Below are 23,500 nucleotides of genomic sequence, written 5' to 3'. Positions count from 1 at the left end.
TAATTTCCCAATGAGTTTGACTTCATTCTCCTCCAAGTGCATATCAAGTAAAGCACTAAAACAACCCCAGACTCTGCCGCTCCAGTTGGAGGGCCTCTAAAGAATCATAGTACATTTTCATCATTTTGTGCAAACGGTTCAACTGAGTTGTTGATGTAGCCATAGCAAGTCAATATGGGGAATTTTAGGGGTTTTGTAGCTGCAACAAACCTGGACTAGTTTAGAGGAGAAATACACCTTGGATAAGAAAATGAAAAATGATGAGGAACTATGGAAATGTCGAACAGTAGAAACAACTCTGGAACAAAACCTCATTGAAACAACTCTGTGTATTGGAAAAACAAGGATTGTTGAAACAACTCTGGGTTTTTCAAGAACTCATATCAATATTCAATGGGTTTAGAGCTAGGGATTTTAGAGGATTTTAGTGTTTGAAGCTGGAAAACATGCAAGAACTTCATATATTCAAGACAATTACAATTAGAATAGCAAGAATTTCTAAAATTGGAAATCCACAAAATTTAGGAATTTCAGGGTTCTACGTTAAGAAATTGGAGAATTAATAATGAAATTTAGATTGACGAAATGTAAGGAAATGAAAAGTTGGAGAAGTAAGCCACAAGAATAGCTAAGAAAATGAGAGAGTACATACAACAAAACCAGATTTTGCGAAGAAGACGACGGAAAAGAGCGCGAAAGAATCTGAAAAAGAGGAATTGATATGTTTTAGATGTTTGGATTAATATTATTAATATCTTGAATGCAGTGTCGGATCCAGGAATTTTCCTTGCAGGGGTCAACGTCTAAAAGGTAAAAAAATTCTATACAAAATGGAACCAAAAAAAATGAAACGATAATATTACAATTCTTAATTAATAGAAAAAACCACATTACAATTGTCCACGACGAGTTTTCATACTCTGAAAACGTTGCATTATAGAGTCATTATCAATACAAATAAACACATCTTTCTTAATGTAAACAAGTAAGCTATCACTCAACAATTGATCTCCCATTCGATTGTGAAGTGGACATTTCACAATATTCATAGCAGAAAATGCTCTCTCTACAGAAGCTGTTGCAACCGGTAAAGTTAAGGCTAATGTGAGAAGCAAATAAACATAATTAAATGTTCTATGCAACCATTTCTCCACCATTTTTCTTGCAAGGCTATCAATCCATTTCAATTGAGAAAAATCGCTCCTCGTATGCATATGATGAATATAAATCTCAAGTTGATCTTCAAGTGCCAAGAGTTCTCGGGGAGTAAAATCTTGAGGATAAAATTCTCAAAAGCTATAAATGAATCATCCGGACTCAAACATGCCAAACAAAGAAGTAACTCATTATTTACCTAACTGAAACGATGATTTAATTTCGCAAGTTGCCACTCAATGATTTGAATAAAGATATCCACACGATAATGATGGAGATGTGTTATTATAGGAGCTCTCCGATGTGATCTCCATTGAGCTACATATGCATCATCCATGTTTGGAACCTCAATATCATGTTTGCCATAAAGGGAAGATACTTGATCAAGCAAGGCTTCAAATGCATTCTCTCTCATGTGTTGTAGTTGGTCCTTGCAATCTTTGACTAAAGTTATTGCATTCCCAATATCTTGGTCTTTCCTTTGTAATGCTTGTGACAAATCATTTGTGACTCCCAATATAAATCTCATGAAAAATAGTTGAAATACAAACTCAAAAAATTGTATATCTCTCAATGACCTATTTGCTTCACTTATATTATCAGTGGAGTCATCCTCAATAATCAATTTAAGCACTTTCACCACAGATTTGAACATATAAATAATACTAAGTAGTGTACCATAATGTGAGTTCCAACGTGTATCACCGGGACGCTTGAGACAAGTTTCTTGATTTAAGCCTCGCCATGTTGGAAGAGTATCTTTTTCAAGAGCTTCCATAATATCCTTTTCTAGTTGGTCTCTAAGCATGTCACGACGCTTACACGATGCTCCTACAATATTAACCAAGCTATTGCAAGATGTGAAGAAAGTGGCAATATCAGCATTTCCCTTTGTCACGACCACAAGAGCTAATTGAAGTGGATGTGCAAAACAATGAATATAATAGGCACAAGGATTTTCTCTCAAAATATGTGTTTTAAGATCATTAAACTCACCCTTCATATTACTAGCTCCATCATATCCTTGTCCTCTTAGCATAGAAATGTTCAATTCCTCTCTTGAAAACAATGTGTCAATAGCCTCATTTAGTGAGTTTGATGTAGTGTCGCTAATATGTTGAATGCCCACAAACATTTCAATTACATCCCCACTTTTGTCCACGTAACGAAACACCACTGCCATATGTTCTTTTATTGACACATCTCGCAATTCATCAACTAATAAAGAAAAGAATGCACCATCCATATCCTTAATGATTTTCTTAATAGTTGCAAACAAACCCACTTAACTTAGCTGGAGCGGCATGTTGGTTTATACCCTTTGTTGGTTTGTTCGATTCCCGCAGGTAGTGTTTTTCCTTTTTGGGTTCTTTTATTGTTTGTTAATATAATTAACATATGTTGTCCAACCCCTCTTTTTCCTTTTTAACTACTTACTACAAATGCCCTAAATTTTTCAATTTTCAATTTTTTTTTGGTTTCCTGTGTTCAATCATTGCTTAAATAATAAAATTAAGCCAATCATAAAAATAAATTGATCAGGCTTAAATTTCTTATATAACAAATAACCACAGCTATTATCTAAAAATGAGAATTAACTTCATCCCAGCTGCATTCCTAGTATATAGTATATAGATAACGCTTTAATTATACGGTTCGTGTTCGTGTTCGTGTTCGGATTTTCAAACTTGAAAAGGTTTTAATTAAGGTTCAGCAGCACCTGCAACAAAACCAGATTTTAGTAGCTTTGCGAAGAAAACGATGTAAATGGCTGAGCCGAGAAAAGAGCGCGAAAGAATATGAAAAAGCGGAATTGATGTGCTTTAGATTTTTAGATTAATATTATTAATTAACATATTGTTCAACCCCTCTTTTTTCTTTTTTACTACTTACTACAAATTAAAACTACCCTTTGCTTTTTTTGGCATTGGCACCATCAACTTTTGAGTTGAGCCTGAAAACACCATTAGAAAGAATTGCACCTATTCATTCACTCTAGGATAAGGATAGTGTACAAACAAACAAACACAAATTGAGAAAAACAAAATTACAAACTGAAATTTGGAATAACACTGCCCAAAAAACACATTCAATTGACAAGCAAAAAAGCCTAACCCTAATTGAATCAAAAAGTGAAGTAAAAGAAAATGTCCAAAATGAAGTTGCTTATTAGTTGGCGATTGGTCCCCTCACCTACCACTCGTCTGTCTGACCATATATTATGGCGGGTCATTAGCCCAGTGTGCCTCATGACTGTAGGATGGGCCAATGTCACCTGACCTAATTCTTCTTCCCTTGTGGGGCCCAAGCCCACTACAATTCCCCATTGTCAGCCCGACCGACTAAACCCAAAACGTTTTTCTTGCCAACTCAAAAGATGCCATTAAATAAATAAACAAACTAAATAAGAGCAAGCAAGCCGTCTTAGCTCAGCTGGTAGAGCGCGTGGCTTTTAACCACGTGGTCGTGGGTTCGATTCCCACAGACGGCGAATTTGCCTTCACTTTATTATTTTGGCATTTTCCACTATTCATAAAGTGTAGTGGTCCCACCTTTATTTACAAATTTGGTTTTTGTAAAGGCAATTTCATATCAACTGCTAATCTTGAACCATTAGGCCATAAGTTACTTGTGGCCTGCAAAATTTAGCTGTCCCCTTCCCCTCTTTTGGCATCCGTCCATCGATGGGTCGATTTCTTCAAATCACGGTGGACCCTGGGCCCTTGGCTTTTGCGATGTTCGGCTTTTTCCTTTTTCTGGTAGACCAACTACTCTGAATTCCTAAACCATGTGGCCATATAAAGAGTTTCAGTTTGTCTATGAGTTCACACCTTTCACTAAAATACTCAAAATGGGGGCTGAAATTATAAAAATACTCAACACCCAAAACACTTTATAAACATACCCAAAACTCATCATTACACACACTCAAAACCCATTTATAAACATACCAAAAACTCATCATTACACACATACCCAAAACCCATTTTAGGTATGTTTCTATGTTTAAATAGTGCTTGGGTATTTTTATAAATTCTACGATTGGGTATTTTTATAAATATCTATTTTTTTTATTGCAACAACTGCAAGCCTATGATAATGTTCATTATAATAATAATAATAATAATAATATACAGAGCCAAAATGGACAAAACCCATTTTGGAGATGTTTAATTTAATCCTCTAATTAAAAAAATACAAACTAGAAGACAAATTAACAACAACAACAAACAATTTAATCAAAGATTACAACGCCAGCCAGCTAATACTACCAACAAGATACTGGGGCCTCTTGCTCCTCACAAGTGGCTTCATCTGCCATACACAACCACAAAGATATAAAAACCAACATTTCCTATGATCTCTCTCTCTCTCTCTCTCTCTCTCTCTCTGTGTTTCCTGCCTCCACCCACACTTCATAATTGCAGGCTCCCAGTAACATCTTGGAAAAAGACCATGCACAGAGGCTTTTTTCCACTGAAATTGCTCACCCCATATGCAAAAATTCTTCTCTAACACATGTGACACACCCCCACCATGCATGTTCTCTCCCCAACCCACAACCCCCAAAAGTGTCCTTTTGTGAGCTTAAATTAATTTCTCTCGCTGGCTACATACATCAAGATTCAAAGGGGGTTTGGTTTTTAATTCTTTCCATATTTAGCTGGGGCAAGCAAGTTTTGAGACATCCCTACTAGACCTGTTGTATTTCATGTGGCTCTTGACCAGCTGCCCAGCTGCCAGGGCTGACATGAGTGAGAGCTCCCCTGCTAGGACAGAGCCAGCTACAATGGTGGCCAATTTCCTTGAGTTTGAACCAGGAGAGTCTTTGCTTGCTCCTTTCACACCTAATAGGTTCAAGCAGGCTGATTGGGATGCAAGTTGTGTTCCTCCTCCAACTGTTCCCACCTGAAAATTTATAAATTTATAAAATAAAATATAAAAAACAACAACAAAATTGGGATTAGGTGTCCTTTCAATTGAAGATCTCCACAAGAATCATCACTTCAATGTTTTCTTTCCCCAAAAAAAAGAAACCATAAAAGAAAGCAAAGTCTGCAGATTCTGCATATTCTGCATTGGCATGGTGTATTTTTATATATATCGGGAACCCTCCACACCTTGGAATTTTTAAATGGCATAAGACAAATTCTCTAGAACAGAACAATCTGGTTATGGATCTAACATCACCTTTCAAAATCATTTAAAATTGAGCATGCATTATAATTAAGTTAAGTTAATTACACTAAATTAAGCATTAATTATGGTTGTAATTGTACCTCAATGGAAGGCATGGTGACTGAGACATGAAGGTCCTTGCCATTATTGACGGCTTCCATCATGGTGATGCAGTGAGAGCTCTCTACATTCTGAGCAGGGTCCTGCCCAGTGGCTAAGTAAATTGCAGAAACAATGTTGCTGGCGTGGGCATTGAATCCACCAAGAGCACCAGCCATTGCAGAACCAGTAAGGTTTTTGAGCATGTTAAGCTCCACTAGGGCTGCCACATTCGTCTTCAGCACCTTCCTCACCACCTCTTCCCTGATCACTGCCTCACATACCACAGATTTGCCTCTCCCTTCTATCCAATTTACAGCTGCTGGTTTCTTGTCTGAGCAGAAATTTCCTGCACAGTACAGAATAAACACAAAACTAAATCAACCTAATGACCTATAGAAATTATTTCTACAAAGTAATGTTGTCTTGCCAAACTTGCGTCGTTTAAATCACATATGCGGTAAACATAAAACTCTTATATTACGAGACAGTCTAGCGAAATAACATTGTCATAATGATTAAATTATAATTAGTATCCATAATCCATGCATGTGATAGTGGAGATGAGGACATTAATTGGACAATAATAACTTTTTCATGATTATGGATACAATTAAAAAGAAGAGAGGAGATTAATTAAGTTACCAGAGATGCCAATGATATCCATGTCAAGGAAGTCACTTTGAAGGAAATCTAGAACATTTTGGACGCCTTTGGAGACCATGTTCATTCCCATGGCATCTCCAGTGCTGCAAGTAAACCTCATGTACAGATTCTTCCCTGCTACTGCGCATTGTATCCTCTGAAGCCTTGCGAATCTACTAGATCTGAACAACAGGGCATGCAGATGCAGTCAACAAACAAACTTTATTTTATTTTATTATTAAGTATGAAAATTGCGTAAAATTATTCATGTAGGAAAAATAAATTAAAACAAAACAAACATCGAGGCATCAAGGCATCAACATCATAAAGATTTGGTAGATGAACAGAATAAAATTCACCAACTTATACTAGAAACAGATTCTTATTTAAATATTTATTCAAATAAAGTTCACCCTCCATCTCAAATGCGCTCCCCGAAAAAAGGTGTTGACTTAGTCCCACATATAGCAAAAACGATAATCAAAAAAGGAAAAAAATGAACTCACCAACTTTTTTAACAGTAAGAAATTGATTATTATAATTACAAATTGCAGCTAAAAAATGTAATTATTAGAAGAAAAAAAATAATAATTTGAAGGAGAGGAGAGTTGAATTAACCTACCTGTTGAAAACGACGGCGAGAGAATCAAAGTTGAGAGGGTCCTCGACGAAGAACTTGAGTTCGGCAGCTCTGGCGGCAGAGCTGAACCTGACAACGGGCGCCCGGGTCATGCCGTCCTTGAGAACCACGCTCTGGGCCCCGCCCGACACGTGGATGGCCTTGCATCCCCTATTGGTGCTCGCCACCAGACAACCCTCCGTCGTCGCCATCGGCACTGTGAACTCCTCGCCGTCCAGCAGCAGCGGCCCGGCCACTCCGACCGGGATCTGAACATACCCGACCGGCATCTCGCAGCACTGCCCCAATATCGACTCGTAGTCGAAGCCTTCCAACGGCAGGCCCTCCAGCGACCGACACGTCGTCCTCTGCAACGCCTCCCGCCGTATCGCCGCCGCTCGCCGGCAGTCCCCGAGACTCGCCTCGAGCGAGTAGGAGGGCGTCGTTCCGGACACTACCGATTTGATTATGTCCTCGTCTTCCTCCGACGACGCGCCGCCGCCGGCGGAGAGGGGTGCGACCCGGACGACGTCATTTTTTGGCTGTTGTTCGACGGCGACGACGTCATTCCAGGAGTCGTGGGGGGCGCGGGCGTTGTTGGGGGAGACGAAAGACTGGACGAAGTCAATGCCGAAGAAGCCGAGGAGGTAGATGACGGAGGCGAAGAGGGAGAAGAGGGCGGCGATCTCCGAGAGCGTCAGCACATGGAGCGGCGTGGACGTGCGGATCTTCTCGCGCCACCTGTGGAGGAGGAAGTAGGCGACGGTGAAGAAGAGCGTGAAGAAGAGGCCGTTGGTGAGGTAGAGCGGCAGAGGAAGCGCGTCGGAGGCCTTGAGGTTTTGCTTCTGGGATTTAGCGGGTTCGCCGGCAGCGGATGGGTTTGGGGGTCGCCGACGAACGGCCATTATTAGAGAGAGAGAGAGAAAAAAAAGGGAGGGGGATTAAACTAATTAAATTAAGAAATTAGTGTACATTAAAACAAAAGGGGAGGATTAGAGGCGGGGATTAATTTAATTGGTTATGAGTTTGTTAAAAGGCGAAGGATTTGGACCGTTTTTTATAGAACGAGAAGAGGAGGGGAGTGAGGGGAAGAGGAGAGTGTAGGGGTGTGAGGGGGTTAGTTGGGTTTGGCGCGCTGGACCAAAGGTCCACACGTACGGTGTGAGGACACGTGTCGGGGTTTGTCTCTATGATCGGATCTACGGATCTACGGATCTATGGAAGTGACCATGGATCCCATGCTCATCATGATGATGCGCTCATCATGGACTTCCCTCTTTTTTTTCTCGAATTAGTTAATTGTTTTTTCTATTTTTGTTCTGGTTTTAACTTTTAATCTTCTGTGCCTCTCTATCTACCTTTTCCACGTCATGTCTTCTTTTGTTAATTTGTACAAGGTAATAAATTATTACTGGTACCTTGAAGAAAAGAACAAATTCACTACGTTTCTAAATGAATCGTATTTTTTTCAAATATCTATTTCAAATGACTCGTGCTTTTTTCAAATCACTCCGTTACAAGCAATTTTGTTTTTTTGGAAGATCCATCTCTTTGCTTTACCAAGTTTTGTTTTGCTACCTACCAATGTCGGTCCTAAGGTTTCGGAAGCCTTAGGTGAACTATCAAAATGTGGTATTCTACTTTCTATGTATATTTATGTGATTTTTTTTCGATAAGTTAAAAAAAACTATATGAACCCAAAGTATCAATTAATTTTGCATAATCAAGTTTTTCTACAATGTCTTTTTCAATAGAAAATATAAGCAATAGTCTTGTGGATTTTTATTTTCTTGTTCTTCCTCGAAGATCGCTTCCTATTGTAGTAGATATTCATTAATAAACTGCTTAATTTTTTTTTTTCTTGTGTTGAGTAGAGCAAATGTTCCTATATGCTGCTAGGTTTTTTTTGTTTTCACTAAGGTATATGCTACTAGGTTAACCTATTAAGTCAACTAGGTATTATTTGTTTTTGCTAAGGTAAGTATATGCTACTATGTCAACCTATTCAACTAGTTTAACTTAAAAATAATAATCGGTCCCTTATTAAGTTTCTATTTTTTCGTTTTAGAGTAAATAATTGGGCTTTTTTTTTAATAGTACTTGGGCTTAATATAAAAATATAGTACAATTTTTAAAGTAACATACATATGTATATATAGAGGTTTATAAAAATTGGGGGCCCTTCCAATTTGGAGGCCCTAGTAGACTGTCTTGCTTGTCTATGCTCAGGGCCTCCCCTGCTACCCACTAGTGTGTGTGGTGCCCCGATTAACCCGAGGGGATAGTGCGTGCTTAATGCAATCTCACATGTTACGTGACATGGCGATGATTTGACTAGACCAATTTTGCCTATTTACCTTAAATTTATCACAAATCAATCACTTTATGCTCTACTTAAACCCAAGCTACAAGGCTCAGTAATCTCTACAAGCAATTAAATAGGGTTCTTCAAGCACAATTTGATTTTAACACAAGCATATAAATTTGTGTTCATTATCTTTTTTGTTGATAAATTTACGTAAAGAAAAATCCGAACTAAAGTGTAAATACAATACATGAACAATGGGTTACAAGATTTGTCAATTCGAGTTTCGTACCAAGGGTGAAACAAATGCCTAACCCTAAGCTCAATCTGAATCTCATAAGTCATTTCATGTACATGATCAATGTCTGAAAATGGACTTAACTGCAATAACTGGTGTATGCAATCTCTATTTTTATCTGTCTCAATTTCTATAACAGAGAGAATTTGAATTCTGGTATATATGCTCAAGCTGTAAGGAAACAAACAAGAGATCTGGCTAGCTAGCTTATTCGAAGATGGTGATTAATTTGTATAACTCAGTAATTAACAACTAATAAGCCATATTGGTTCAATATCATGATTCTGCCCTGATTGGATTAATTTGTTTAAATTAAACCACCTTTGACATCACTCCTGCATGCATATCAATAAAGTATAAGATATGGCAAATTAATCAGAATAACACGCCAAATTAAAGCAATTGGGGCAATTAGTCAAGCTTAATTATAACCTAACTAGCTACATAATTCATATGTATGAATGAATCCAACTGAACAATTCAAACCCTAGAATGCAGGGGGAGACAACCTGGGCTTCCAAGGGAGACAACGAGTTTAAAAACAAATCGACGAGTCGAGTCTAATCTTCCATATCAAACGAAACCTTAAAGTTATGTGAAGTATATGTCATACAAATAAATGTGAGCTTTTGAATGTTTCTATATCTTGATGATGCAGAAGAGAGTCAAATGAAGCCAATCTTTGATAAAATGATATTATAATTAATCCGCTACCTACCAACCCTGATGTCGAAACAAATGATTAAATAAAGGGTAAATAGATAATTCATTAATTTGTTAGCTTATAAGGCTAAATCGATCACTTTCATTTGCAAGATCGTCATTGCAAAATGGCCGACCAACAATTTGGTAGTTGCCATGGGCTTGACTGAATCAACTGCCCGCAAAGAGCACGTGCCCATGTTTTATGTGCATACAGAGTTGAAACCTGGTTTATGCATACATGTCAAGTTGAAAATAAAATGGATGGGCATGCATGAGAGCCAGCCAAGACAAGACGGGAATTGTCTCATGCGTGCATGAATATGCATTACGTCCAATCATTAATGGGAGAAATTATACACCGATTTCAACCATTCCTCCTCCCCATACTCTCCGCCCATTCTTTATCATGCATGCACAGCAAAGCTAATTCATTAATTATATATATAATTAAATACAATGACGTAATAAGTGTTATAAATGCATGCCCTAGTGGTGGCAATCTACGTGTGCACCACTTCCACTTATTAGAGAGCTCAGCCACGTCTCCCTCTAGCGTGCCTTGATCTGGTATAAGTCTTGATCGATCAGATCACATATCTAATATCTTAGTATTGATTAATTAAAATGTAATTTTGTATGGCTTTAACGTGAGAAACGTTTTTCATTGAACCTTTTGCATGTAAGGTTCCTCTTGTCCTTGATATAATAATCCCTTGTCGTGTTTACCATTTAAAACGTGTTTGATGATAAAAACAAGTACATTGATGGTCAATCATCTCAGGGAACTGTTTCGTTCACGGAACACATTTGAGGGGAAATCACTTCTTATGTCATTTCTTAAGGAATGAGAAATGAGGATTTCTTTCCTATGTTTGGTAATCCTGAGAAAGTAACTAAGAAATACCACTTTATTTACTTTCACGTGTTTGGTTTGTGTAGGAATGTAAAACAAAATTTGTTTAATTTTCCAATTATAACCATATGAAATCAAATAAATAAATAATGCATTTAATGTTATATTGTAATTCTAAATTGTTAATGAGGACAATATGGTCATGAAAAATGTGTAAATAATGTTAGCTCATTTTCTCATACTTTCCCATTAGGAGGAAAACAAAACTCAAGGGGAGAGGAGGGCTTCACTTTCCCCTTTACTTTCCTATGTGCAAGGCAACGATTTTTCATACATGGACTTACTAAACATAAGAAAACAATTAATTTCTCATACCCAAACCTCATTCCCATGAACCAAACGGGCCTAAATTAAAACTAATTGTTTATTCTCACCATATCACCATAATTAAGTAACCAACAGGTAAAGGCTGGCAAAGAGATCAAACTGGTTGGGCTGGGTTGGGTTGTAGGTGGTAGAATTATCCAGAGCCCGATCCAGACCGTAAACTGGTTGGGCTGAGGTCGTATGTGTTAAGTGGGCGAGAAAGCCTCAACATCCGGACCTTTTTAATTGGATCCAGGATCTGGTTTGAACATCAAAATGGTTGATCCAAGATTTCAATGTGCAGTAAACACAAGGGAATGTTCACCCTAGCCAACGTGATAAGTCTTCCAAGTTTTTATTTTTATTTTTTATGCAATCTTCCAAGTTCCAACCAAAGAGTTTATATCCGAATTCTAGTGTGCTAATGACATGTTTACTTATTATGGATAATAACATTATTCTAATACCTGACTTCACGTTGTGTTTATTAATTAACACATACAGAATTCAAAAACATGTGAATCATACATACAATTTGTCTTAAAATCAAGAATTAGATTGATCATGGGGAAGTAGTTAATCTCACACCTATTTTCTCTCTTCCTTATTCCCAACTTTCTCCATTTCAAGTAAACATAAATCCATCATACATTCAAATAGCAAAGGACTACTTAACTGTGATAAGTAAAGGCCAATGTCACACTTCACAATACACGAAGACGAAGATTTTCATATTGAACAAATTCCATACGAAGGATCACATCCGAGTATGAATACATTTGGAATTTATAGTTATAGAGAATCGAAATCATTCATTGAAAATCCTAAAATTCTTCTTATGACTACATTTATCGTTTATAAGAAGAATGTTAGGCAAAGAAATTAGTAGAGTGATGTGTGTGATTTTCGACCCTAATTGGTATTCACTCCAAAAAGCTCAATACACCCAAAACCCTTCCGGTTCAAGTTTGGCAATCAATATATAGAATTCTTGTTCGGCAACAAATGAGAGCGACTGTTTGTTTTGTATGTTTTAAAACCATAAACAACAGTTAAACAAAACTGCACACACACACACACAGTAGCCTCCATCACCTTTTTTTTTTTTTTTTTTTTGGGTTTTTGTTTTTGTGAGGGTCCCTTTCACAATAGAAAGTGAGCCTAATTTCCCACGTAGCTTACACATGCTCATCTTTATCCACTACAGTTTATACAACAATAAAACCCTAATGAATTAATATCAAAACATATTATTATTCACCTGAAGTTTTAAAACTCCAATAACAGAGGTTTTTATTTTTTTTATTTTTTTAATTTTAGAGACCATATATATAAAAATTTAAAATAAACCCATGGTTACAATTGGACCCCACTATCTGGATTCTGGCTTGAGCTTTAACTGACCCTATTTATTTTTACAGTGACAAATATTTACCCAACTCAAGAGAGAGCGAGACATTGGTGAGTCATGTTATTGGGTGAGCACTTAAATTTTGTTTTTCTTCTAAATAAATAAATAAAATACTATAAATGAGAATAATAATAGTGAGTGATGAAAATGTCGGGAAGATTCCGAAAAAAGAAAAGAAAAGAAAATTAAAAAACAACTAAGCTCAGGGCCTGAGGAACTGAATGATTAGCGAAAATCCCTTGGTGTCAGTTATATTTCCGGCAAATCACTGCAGCTATATACCCTTCTAAAATCCCAAATTCTCATTAGTTATTGTGTAAATTCTCTTCCCTTTGCTTTTGCTCTTGCTCTTCAGTTGTTGGATTGAATTGGGTTCGTTTCAGTTTTTGATTTGGACTTTCATCCATCCCCTCACCTCCATTTGTATATATGATCCCAAGCTCAAAAGCTCTGTTTCTGTTTTTTATACTTTGTTTTTGTATAGGGTCGTCTTCTTCTACAGGCTAAATCTAGCTAAAGCGTACCAGCAATCACTAGGCCACTAGGGTAGGGGGTTTCTAAAGCAAGGGGGGGCAGTAGAAGAAGAACATGGAACTCCGCGTCTTCTGGGTCCACGTCTCTGTCACGTGACTCTGAAATCTCCTTGTTACAGTCGTCGTCGTCCTCCCTGATCTTCGTGCTCTGCTCTCTCAAATTCTTCTTTCTGTCTCTTTGGGTTATATTTTCTTATGTTTGTGTGTTTATGGCTTACCAACAACAACAACAACACCACCACCACCATCTTCATCAGCAACAGCAACAGCAACAGCAGCAGCAAGGAGGGGCTCAGCTGTTCAATTCCCCATTCGGGGACACGACGTTGACGAAGGTGTTTGTGGGTGGGCTGGCCTGGGAAACCCAAAGCGACACTCTACGACGTCACTTTGAGCAGTTCGGCGACATCCTCGAGGCCGTCGTGATCACCGATAAGAACACCGCTCGATCCAAAGGCTATGGCTTTGTCAGTACCCATCTCTCTCTCCCCCTCGCTTCCCCCAAATGAAATACCAAGTATTTGATGAAGTTTCAATTTCAATTTACTAATTAGCCTTCTTTGGTTCTTGGTCTGTTTTTGTTTGGAGGGTTTAGGTCACATTTCGTGATCCTGATTCTGCAAGAAGGGCTTGTGCGGACCCCAACCCTGTGATTGATGGCCGCAGAGCTAACTGTAATCTTGCTTCTCTGGGTCGGCCTCGACCTTCTTTCCCATTTCATGGTATCTATATCTTCATTTGTCATTGCCTTTTTTTTGCCTGATTTTTCTTCTGTTGGGTACTTAGCTACTGCTTTTGTAATGCTTGAGTTGCTTTCAAAATTGTTGTTTTGATGGATTTGATTACAGGGCAACTGAGATCAGCAGCTCCAATCCTTGGTCGTGTGCAGACACCTAGAGCTGCTTACATTGGGAGCCCAAACCCTGCTTACCACCACCCTCTTCCTCATGGTTACCAGCCTGGATTTGTATACCCTTCCTATGGGTGAGTTCTAAATTATAGACTTCAATTTTCAGCTCAAGTACAACTGTTGAGACCAGTTGGGTGTTTATGCAATTTGGCTCTGCTTGTCTTGACTTCAAACTGCAACATTCCATTTTCCAAACAAATGCAACTGTCTGATTGGGTATTGTTTCATCAACAACAATTTCCTCAGCACTCCATTTTGGATATGTGAGCTAGTGGTAATCATTTTTGAGTATCTAAGGACTGAAACTTTAGCTATTTAAGGTCATCTTCAGAGAGGACATTAACTCCTTTCTTTATGGGAAATTTTATAGCATAGTGCGTTAATCATTTATTGTGTGTTGAATGCTGGGATAGGCTTGACGAACACAGAAGATTACTAGCATTAATCTGTCCGATAGGTCCAGTTCAATAAGAATCTTATTTTGTTTTCTCTGCTTTGCATCTTTTTGCACAATGACCACCCCCTTTTTTTTTTCCCTGGCCACGTAACTGACGACCATCTTCAAAATGCTTGCCAGGAAGCTTGGGTTTTGTACATTGTTAAAACTCCATGTATCTATGTGATCTAAAGAGATTCTTTAATTTAATTTATGCATTGCAGGTACACAGCATATGGACCTGAGTATGTCTACCCACAGGTCAATACTTTAATATGTGATTACAAAGCTTCTGCTTTAAATAAAATAGTTTAAAAATAAATCTTTGATTGTTTGAAAGCTAATTAAGCCTGCTACCGTTTTGTGTTCATCAACTTTCTCCAGGGTGCCTACAGTCCTTACATGAATCAGCAATACCTTCAGATATATGGGGTACCGGGCACAGTAAACCCTGGCGCATATCCATACGGACAATTGGGTCATTCTCTCTCTGGCACTCATGGCTATGCAGCGGTTCAAAGCTATGGAGTTCCAGGCCATCATATAATGCAATTTGGCGGCTCCAATGTCAGTGGAGCATCCCCAGCTTCCATCCCCACAATTCAAACACCATATCCTACAGGCAACACCAAAACCCTTCTTCCCATTTATAAGAATCAAAACACATCTTCATTGAATTTGATTAAAAGCTTTTATCGGTTCTGCATATAAAAGTACCATACACGAAGTTCTCCCAATTTGATACATCTCCTCTTGAAGTTTCTTAAACTTTATTATGGAAAACTCATATTGCATAATTCTTGTATAAATGGAGTGATTCTGGTTTGCTGGGTTTTATCAGGCTTAGCTGCACCAGCTCCAGGACAGGCGCAACTTATACTTCCTACTAATTCTCCTCAATTCACCAGTGGTTCCGATCAAACTGCCGGTTGAGGGGTAAATCAGAAAGGACTAAGAGAAGCTACTGCTACCTAAGTAGCAGGCTCTAATTCTAGCCTTGCAAAGTTAATATCTTTGCTTTCTAGAGGTGACACCTGTCTTTCCCTTATAAAGTAAGATTTTACTAGCTAACATCCATAGCTGTAGAATAGAATTGTAGCTTAGCTCTTTCAAACAGATTAAATGTAGCATCACAAATTTGCAATTTAACCAACATCAATTTTTGACTGAAAGTCCTTTTTAAGCTCCATTATTTCTTATCAAAATCATAAAGTTCCCAACTTTGTGGATTTTTAGTCACATCTGAAGCAGTGTTTTTTTTTCTTCCTTTAAATATCTTTTTCTGGGTTTATGAATCTTCTGAATATGATAAGTTTAATCATTGCAGGTCATTCATGAAGGTAATCAGAGATGCTGCAAAGTCAGCTGTTAGATGTTGAGTCGTTCTGAACCCCTTGAGTTGTGAGGGTGTGGAAGAGCATGGGTTTGCTTTTTCACCTGTCTGTAAAATATGCTGTTGTTGTGCCACGTGGCTGAAAGCCACTTGGCATAATATTATTGTGGGTCGATGTGTTTGCTGGATATGGTTTTCTGGCAAGCGCATGTAATAAGATTGTAAATTTGTAAATAACCTCCTCTCTCTCTCTCTCTCTCTCTCTCTCTCTCTCTCTCTGTATGTATGTATAAGAATCAATACGATTCGTTTTGTGGACCCAACATATGGGTTCACAGTCGATCCCCTGGTGCGCTGTGCATTGGTGCACTGCTGCCTCACATTGTATTTAGCACAAAGTCATTGCTGAAATTTGAATTTGTCTATTCAATTTGGGTTTCTTCATTTTCATTTAGGGCTGGCTGATTCTGAAGCCTCAGCTTCTTCTTCTTCCATTTTGTTGTGTAACTTGTCATTTTGCTTGTTTACACAAAAAGGAAACAAGAGGAAGTTTCTTACAATGCTTAACCACGGACCAAAGGAAAAAAAAAGAAAAAGAAATCTGAGATGATGTGTGCAATTTTAAAACAATAATTCTAAGAGCAGCAATTTATTTGCAACTTTTTTATTTTTATATTCAAATTGATGCGACAACATTTCATTTCGTTATATTTGGGTCATCTTGAACTTTATTTATTTACGATTAGCAAGAGTGACTTTGTGCCTGCAATACTATTTTATTATAAAGATAATTCGCGTCGAATTTCTTATAATATGAAATATACATTATTTATGGTCAGAAAAAAGTATCCCCGCAGTTGTGGTGTGGCGAAGAAAGGAGTCGTTCTGTAGTCGGGATGTCATATATGGACAATAGATGTAGACTTTTATATGGGTAATGATTTTCCCACTCCCTTTTTATCCACTTACACTTCTTTTTTAATTATAAAATGGAGTATAAGTGGATAAAATTGGAGTGGGGAAATCACCACTCTTTTATATTAATCTAATAATTCGTTTGAACAACTAATATGAATGAAGGTACATAAAGGGTTACACCCTCACTATAGAATTTTGTGCGAAGAAAGTTAGAAGTATGCACATCAAGTTCTTGGGTGTGATGAGTAGAAGCCCAAAACTAAAAGCTTGATCTAATAAGCCCAATAATCTAGCTCATGTGCTGCAGCCCAAGCAGATGTTCTGGTTATTCTATTTCACAGATTTGAATCTGTGAAGAACAAGAGGAAGGAGAAGAAGACAACGACGAAAAAGGAGAGGAAGAAAAAATCGAAGACAATGGAGGAATATCCAGAAGAAATGAGAAGTCCACCGGTGAGCCTAGTATCAGTGGTGGGCTGCTCCGAACTCCACACCTCCATCTCCACCTACCTCCACTCTCTCGACCCACCGATCAACACCCTGGCCTTGCCTGATCTCTCCAAGGCCTCCCTCCTCTTGACCCCCAAGCCCACCATCACTCCCACCTCCGATTCGGCCGCTCCTCCACCCGCCGGAATATTAAAGCGAGAATGGCTCCTCAAGCACCGCACCAAAGTCCCCTCCGTCGTCGCCGCCCTCTTCTCCTCCGATCGGGTTTCTGGAGACCCCGCCCAGTGGCTTCAACTCTGCTCCGACCTCGATAATCTCAAAGCCCTCCTACGCGGCAGAAACATCAAGCTGGTCGTCGTCGTCGTCTGCTCCAATCCCAACGGTCGGTGACTCCGTAGCTCAAATTCTGTAACGTAAATTGCATTGGGTTTTTGAAAAGATTGGATTTTGAATTGTATTGCGTTTGAGTTGGTGCAGATGAAATCTCCGAAGATCAAATGGTTGCTGTGCGGAAGCGTGCGGATGTGGATGCCAAGTACCTTCTCACGTTTTACCAAAACCCAGATGGGGACGGCAATGGTTCTCAGCTTAAAGAGTCTCTGTACAGATTGGGAAGCGTGTTTGTAGAGCTGGCCAGCAAGTATTATAGAGATGAAGGAAGAAGGATCAAAGCTCGTATTGAGAGGAAGTCTTCTAATCCTCCTGAACTCAACAGCCGCTATTCCTTCAAAGTAAATCACTACCAGAATCTCTATCATCTTCCAACATTTCTAGTGTTTTAGTGTTTCTCATGCTATATATTTATCAATTTCATTAATTTTTTTAGGTTGCTGTGTATGCTGAGTTCAGAAGAGACTGGGTTGAAGCTTTAAGGTTTTATGAGGATGCTTATCACACCCTACGTGAGGTACCCTTTTTCTTATTTTCTTCAAAAATTTGTTTTGAGATGGCTAGTAGCTTCCAAACCCAATAGTACAATACCAATAGTCTGGAATTCCTAAGTGTTCAGTGTTGTCATATTTGTGTTTTCATTTTATTGCAGTTGATTGCTGGGACATCAAATCGGGTGTCGATTCAACGCTTGGTTGAGATAAAAACTGTTGCGGAGCAATTGCATTTCAAAATCTCAACCTTATTGTTGCATGGTGGAAAGATTATAGAAGCAGTTGCGTGGTTCCGCCAGCACAATGCTTCATACAGAAAGCTGGTAGGAGCACCCGAAGCTATATTCCTTCACTGGGAGTGGATGAGTAGACAGTTCTTGGTGTTTGCCGAGTTGCTGGAGACAAGTTCAGCAGCAATTCAAAGCATTTCACCTCTACCTATGGGCACTGCTGACAGACCTTTGACTGAGTGGGAATTTCAGCCAGCGCATTACTATCAGGCGAGCTTACCTCTCTAGCATCCTAATATTACTTCCAAATCAAAGATTGGCATGATGTATCCCCGTAAACTTCCATAACCTTCATAATAGTTTTGTTACCCCCGTGCAACTGTTTCAATTGTTTTCTACTCAAAGAAGCTGCTGCTTAGTCAGGATTCCTCCAATTTCTTCCAAATTGGATTGTCTAATCAACCCGTAGTATAGTTTTATTTTTAAATTCTTGTTTGAATGATTGATTAAAAGTTTGATTAGCTCTAATTAATAATCAAAATTTCAGTTTCCACTTTTTTGATTCAAAATATTTTAATCTTGAACCAGTTAGCTGCTCACTACTTGAAGGAGAAGAGATCTTCTTTGGAATTTGCGGTTTCGATGTCAGAAGGCGAGATCGATTATAGTGCTGAATCTGTGGTACCTTCATCCTATTTGGGTCAGTTTGCTCGATTAATTGAGCAAGGGGATGCATTTGTCATGCAACCGTAAGTCTCTGTTAATCAGTACCGTGATTTTTTCTTCTTGATTTTCATGAATTCTCCTACTAAAGCTTGCTAAGTTCTATTCGACTTGCAGTCTTAATGATGAAGAGTATATGCGCTATGCTATTTCTGAAGGGAAAAGGTTCCAAGATTCCTTTGAAATTATTGCTTTACTAAAAAAATCATGTGAATCATACAATAATCTCAAAGTCAGGAGAATGGGCTCATTTTGTGGGTTCCAGATGGCCAGGGAATATTATGCTTTAGGCGATTTTAGCAATGCAAAACAGTCTTTTGATGATATTGCAAGTCTATACAGACAAGAGGGTTGGGTCACTTTGTTGTGGGAGGTATTGGGTTACCTGCGTGAATGTTCAAGGAAACAGAGTAGAGTTAAGGATTTTATAGAGTACTCCTTTGAAATGGCTGCGCTCCCTATATCAGCTGATGCTAGTATCCAGTCTTTCAGATTTGAAGAATCTGGTCCAGCTGGACCTGCGACTATCCTACAAAGAGAAACAATAAACAAAGAAGTTTTTGGGCTTGTTAGTGGAGAACTGAGGTTGGCATCAATTGAAAACGGCAATGATCTGAAAGTATGTGACGGGAATCCACTTCACCTGGAAATTGATCTCGTCAGTCCTCTTAGATTGGTACTTCTTGCTTCAGTTGCTTTTCATGAACAAATAATCAAGCCTGGCTCATCCACACTGGTTACGTTGTCACTTCTGTCACAATTACCTCTGAATTTCGAGATTGATCAGTTAGAAGTCCAGTTCAATCAGTCTGATTGTAACTTCATCATCATGAATGGCCAAAGGCCTCATGTAGCTGCCATGATTGACGGTCAACCAGGTCGCCGAATAGAGACTGCTCCTTCTTTGGCACTTTCTACAAATAAATGGCTGCGATTGACATATAACATCAAATCTGGTAAGATAAAGCTTATGTTCTGCACTCTACAATGTTTGATTATACATTAGGTTTCATTTTGATATGCATGCAGCAGATATTACCTGATGTATTATTGAAATGTTAGGATATCTGAGTGTAAATTTTGATATGCCTCATCTTGTGAAATTATCAGTTGTTAGAATAAACTGCTTCACGAATCAACTTAGAAGGTGTATGAGTTAGGTGTGCATGTTGGCTCTGTTTCTTCTTTTTCCCTTTGCCAAGAGAACATTATAAAAAGTTAGTTTCGGTTTATGGAACATATTTTTCTGATCCACTGATAGTAGTTATTATATGACTTTGGCCAGCTTGGACAACTTATTGCTCAATTGTCTTAATAGCCAAGTTTTGAGCCATTGCATTATGCTTGATAATTAAATTACTTACGTGCATGCCTCCTCTGTGTACCAGGAATTCAGCTTAGTATCTTTGATAGTATTGTTAGATCTATCATGCCCCCTTGCTTTGTTCTCTGATTGTAACACAATTCTTTGACTATACAGATAAAAGTGGAAAGCTCGAATGCATATCTGTTATTGCAAAAATAGGACCCCACTTCACAATCTGTTGCAGAGCTGAAAGTCCTGCTTCAATGGATGACTTGCCTCTTTGGAAATTTGAAGACCGTGTGGTTACCTATCCAACCAAGGACCCTGCTCTGGCATTCTCTGGTCAGAAGGCTACTCAGGTTGAAGAGCCAGACCCAGAAGTGGACCTTAATTTAGGTTCATCTGGCCCTGCACTGATTGGAGAGAGCTTCATAGTCCCTGTTACTGTCACGTCCAAGGGCCATGATGTTAACTCTGGTGAGTTGAAGATCAATCTGGTGGATGTAAGGGGAGGTGGTTTGTTTAGTCCAAGGGACACGGAACTGTCCATGGATAGTCATCATGTTGAACTTCTTGGTATTTCTGGACCAGACGGAGAAGATGAATCTCAACTAAACACAGATGAAATTAAGAAAATTCAACAGTCTTTCGGTTTGGTTTCTGTTCCTTTTCTCAAAAGTGGAGATTCATGGTCTTGTAAATTGGAAATCAAGTGGCACAGACCCAAACCAGTTATGCTCTATGTATCATTGGGTTATTCTCCAGAGACTAATGAATCAAACGCACAAAAGGTTAATGTCCACAAGAGCTTGCAGATTGAAGGAAAGAATGCAATCATAATTAGTCACCGTTTTATGCTTCCATTCCGGCGGTACCCATTATTGCTTTCTAGGATAAGGCCAGTTCCTGATAAAGATCAGTCAGCATCAATGCCATCAAACGAAACAAGTGTACTTGTTGTTAGTGCTAAGAACTGTTCTGATGTGCCACTTCAGTTGCTATCGTTATCCCTTGAAGTAGATGGTAATGATGGCACGGAAAGGTCAAGTTCTGTGCAACTTGGAGGTAAGGACCTTTTGGACCCTGCCCTTCTCGTTCCAGGAGAAGAGTTCAAGAAGGTTTACACTGTCACTTCTGAGATGAATTCTTCAAAGCTTAAGTTAGGTAATGTGTGTCTTACATGGAGAAGGGATTCTGGGTCTGAAGTGCAATCTGGTTCTAAAGCTTCAGTTTTAACTACACACAGACTTCCTGATGTTAATCTAGAGTTATCACCTCTGGTGGTGAGTTTGGAGTGCCCCCCTTATGCAATCCTTGGAGATCCTTTCACATATTTTGTTAGAATTCAGAACCAGACAGAATTGCTTCAGGAAGCCAAAATTTCATTGGCAGATGCACAAAGTTTTGTATTAGCTGGGTCTCACAATGATGCCATTTTTATTCTTCCAAAGTCTGAGCACATCATCAGATACAAGCTTGTGCCACTTGCCTCAGGTGCACAACAGCTACCGAGATTTACGTTAACCTCAGTTAGATATTCAACTGGGTTTCAGCCGTCAGTTGCTTCGTCTACTATTTTTGTGTTTCCCTCTAAGCCTCATTTCAAGGTGGTTGCTGTGGGAGATGATAGGTTGGAATCGTTGGTGGCTGAATGACTCCTGCCTCTGTTGAATAAATTTTGTGAAGACGATGCAAAGTGGATGTTATGACAGGCTTGCTAGATGCATGTTGTTGGATAGGTGCACCCTGTATTTGACTACTACCGAGCAACGACATGGGAGATGTAATGATGAATATCAAGCTCGGGATCATTGGCCTTGCAACAGTTAGGCAGTATATGGTCTTGCATCTCTTGGAAATGTGGTTTATCAATAGGAGATGGGTTGACCCCAGCTCTTGCATCTCCTAATAAGGCAAAAGCATGATGACGATGGGGTGAAATATTATGAAAAAAAACTTATGGGCGTGGTAGTCCTCCTAAGTCTGGATTTGAAGAATGTGTAACTGGTTAAACAGATAACCGAGAAAATTGATACTACTTTATCGAAGCACTGGTAACCCCTTTTTGTTACAAGTGGTGTGAGACTTGACTTGGACTACCTTGTGAAAATTTGTTGTGATGATAGATACTATATAGTGTATGCATAACGCAGAGATTGCGGTCAGATTGTATTGGTGGTACTACTTTCAGTGATGGCTATAGCAGCTTCTGTGGTGGCCGCGGCAGGGTGAGGTTAGAAAACTAAACGTGGTGGGCATTAATGCAATGTTGGTGTCGAATATTGTATTTTCCGTAGAGTTTCCAGAATAGAGGTTCTTACACGAATCCGGTAACTATGAATTTCTTGTGAAGGTGCAATGTTTTTGGTAACATACTATCAGAATAGGGGTCTTTTTTCGGTAGAAAAATTCAAGTTGTACTTTGTAGGATAATTTGATATGATGATTATTATTTGTTTAAAGTCATTTTGGGAAGACCAGAGTGAAAATTTTAATGTTGTCAAAAATAAATGTTCTCTTACTCCATTGTCCGTATTTAAATCACAATGAATTCGTACCTGATGGAGGGGTACTTATTATGTATAATCTTTTAGGACAAGGATCCTCTCCTAAGCCCATTTCCATTATTCAAATGACAGAAATTAAAGAATACACAATCTACGTTCCAACTCTGAATGAATTAAATTATAGAAATCTGCTAATTTAGATTTGTTGCTTGCATCTTCTGTAAAGAAAAAGACTAAAGGATATGAGAGGGAACTCAATTTAATTTACCAACACTCTGGATGCATACTCAAATTCATCCTCAATACCAAAATGCTCTTCCTCCTAGCTTTGCAAAATCTCATAATACATTACATTCTCCTCATTTTCGGCCGTAAAAGCTTCATCACTGAAATCTTCTTTGTTCATCATCGTCGTTGCTAGGTTGAATCCTTGGCTTGTAAATGAACTTTGGACGGATATAGCTTTGTAAAGAGGGAAAAAGGAAAAAAATAATGTAGCTGTTAGCAAAGCATTCAAAACATCTTCGAACATTTTGTTCTTACAACTAAGAGAGTTTAATCTTTTGCCTCTGCATCACACGCTATCCAAAACAAGTGTGATATGAACAGTTCATCGAAATTTGGAAGGTTAGTAA

The 23,500-nt window shown here is 38.6% G+C and overlaps 4 protein-coding genes and 1 non-coding gene across 6 annotated transcripts; 3 read left to right on the top strand and 2 right to left on the bottom strand.

Annotated features, from left to right (window-relative positions):
- Positions 1-1,354: 1,354 nt before the first annotated feature.
- LOC110748886 (uncharacterized) lies at positions 1,355-2,401 on the bottom strand. The gene has a single exon (XM_021948853.2). The coding sequence runs from the start codon at positions 2,399-2,401 to the stop codon at positions 1,355-1,357; it is 1,047 nt and encodes a 348-aa protein (XP_021804545.2).
- A 1,172-nt stretch (positions 2,402-3,573) lies between these two features.
- Positions 3,574-3,646, top strand: TRNAK-UUU (transfer RNA lysine (anticodon UUU)). The gene has a single exon. It is a non-coding gene; the product is annotated as a tRNA-Lys (tRNA).
- A 601-nt stretch (positions 3,647-4,247) lies between these two features.
- LOC110748888 (3-hydroxy-3-methylglutaryl coenzyme A reductase 1) lies at positions 4,248-7,782 on the bottom strand. The gene is made up of 4 exons (XM_021948857.2): positions 6,701-7,782; positions 6,079-6,260; positions 5,436-5,782; positions 4,248-5,064 (listed from the first exon to the last, which is right to left on the bottom strand). Exons 1-4 carry the CDS (start codon positions 7,600-7,602, stop codon positions 4,816-4,818), a joined length of 1,680 nt encoding a protein of 559 aa, XP_021804549.2. The 5' UTR covers positions 7,603-7,782; the 3' UTR covers positions 4,248-4,815.
- A 4,984-nt stretch (positions 7,783-12,766) lies between these two features.
- Positions 12,767-16,277, top strand: LOC110748905 (uncharacterized). 2 transcript variants are annotated; one of them, XM_021948879.2, is made up of 8 exons: positions 12,767-12,951; positions 13,120-13,635; positions 13,764-13,890; positions 14,017-14,152; positions 14,739-14,775; positions 14,899-15,136; positions 15,356-15,541; positions 15,842-16,277. In XM_021948879.2, the coding sequence occupies exons 2-7, from the start codon at positions 13,378-13,380 to the stop codon at positions 15,445-15,447; spliced, it is 888 nt and encodes a 295-aa protein (XP_021804571.1). In that variant the 5' UTR covers positions 12,767-12,951; positions 13,120-13,377; the 3' UTR covers positions 15,448-15,541; positions 15,842-16,277. The 2 variants fall into 2 exon arrangements, with proteins under 2 accessions (XP_021804571.1, XP_088100547.1); XM_088244421.1 differs by having other exon boundaries at positions 12,767-13,635; positions 15,356-15,566.
- A 745-nt stretch (positions 16,278-17,022) lies between these two features.
- LOC110748887 (trafficking protein particle complex subunit-like protein) lies at positions 17,023-22,833 on the top strand. The gene is made up of 7 exons (XM_021948856.2): positions 17,023-17,597; positions 17,693-17,946; positions 18,042-18,122; positions 18,258-18,599; positions 18,918-19,078; positions 19,170-20,008; positions 20,533-22,833. The coding sequence occupies exons 1-7, from the start codon at positions 17,183-17,185 to the stop codon at positions 22,011-22,013; spliced, it is 3,573 nt and encodes a 1,190-aa protein (XP_021804548.1). The 5' UTR covers positions 17,023-17,182; the 3' UTR covers positions 22,014-22,833.
- The last annotated feature ends 667 nt before the right edge of the window (positions 22,834-23,500 follow it).

Source organism: Prunus avium, chromosome 7 (genome assembly GCF_965620075.1).
Source record: "Prunus avium chromosome 7, drPruAviu1.hap1.1, whole genome shotgun sequence".
In the NCBI taxonomy this organism is placed as follows: Eukaryota; Viridiplantae; Streptophyta; class Magnoliopsida; order Rosales; family Rosaceae; genus Prunus; species Prunus avium.
Note: the sequence above shows the minus strand (reverse complement) of the source record. Positions and strands in the feature narration are given on the sequence as shown.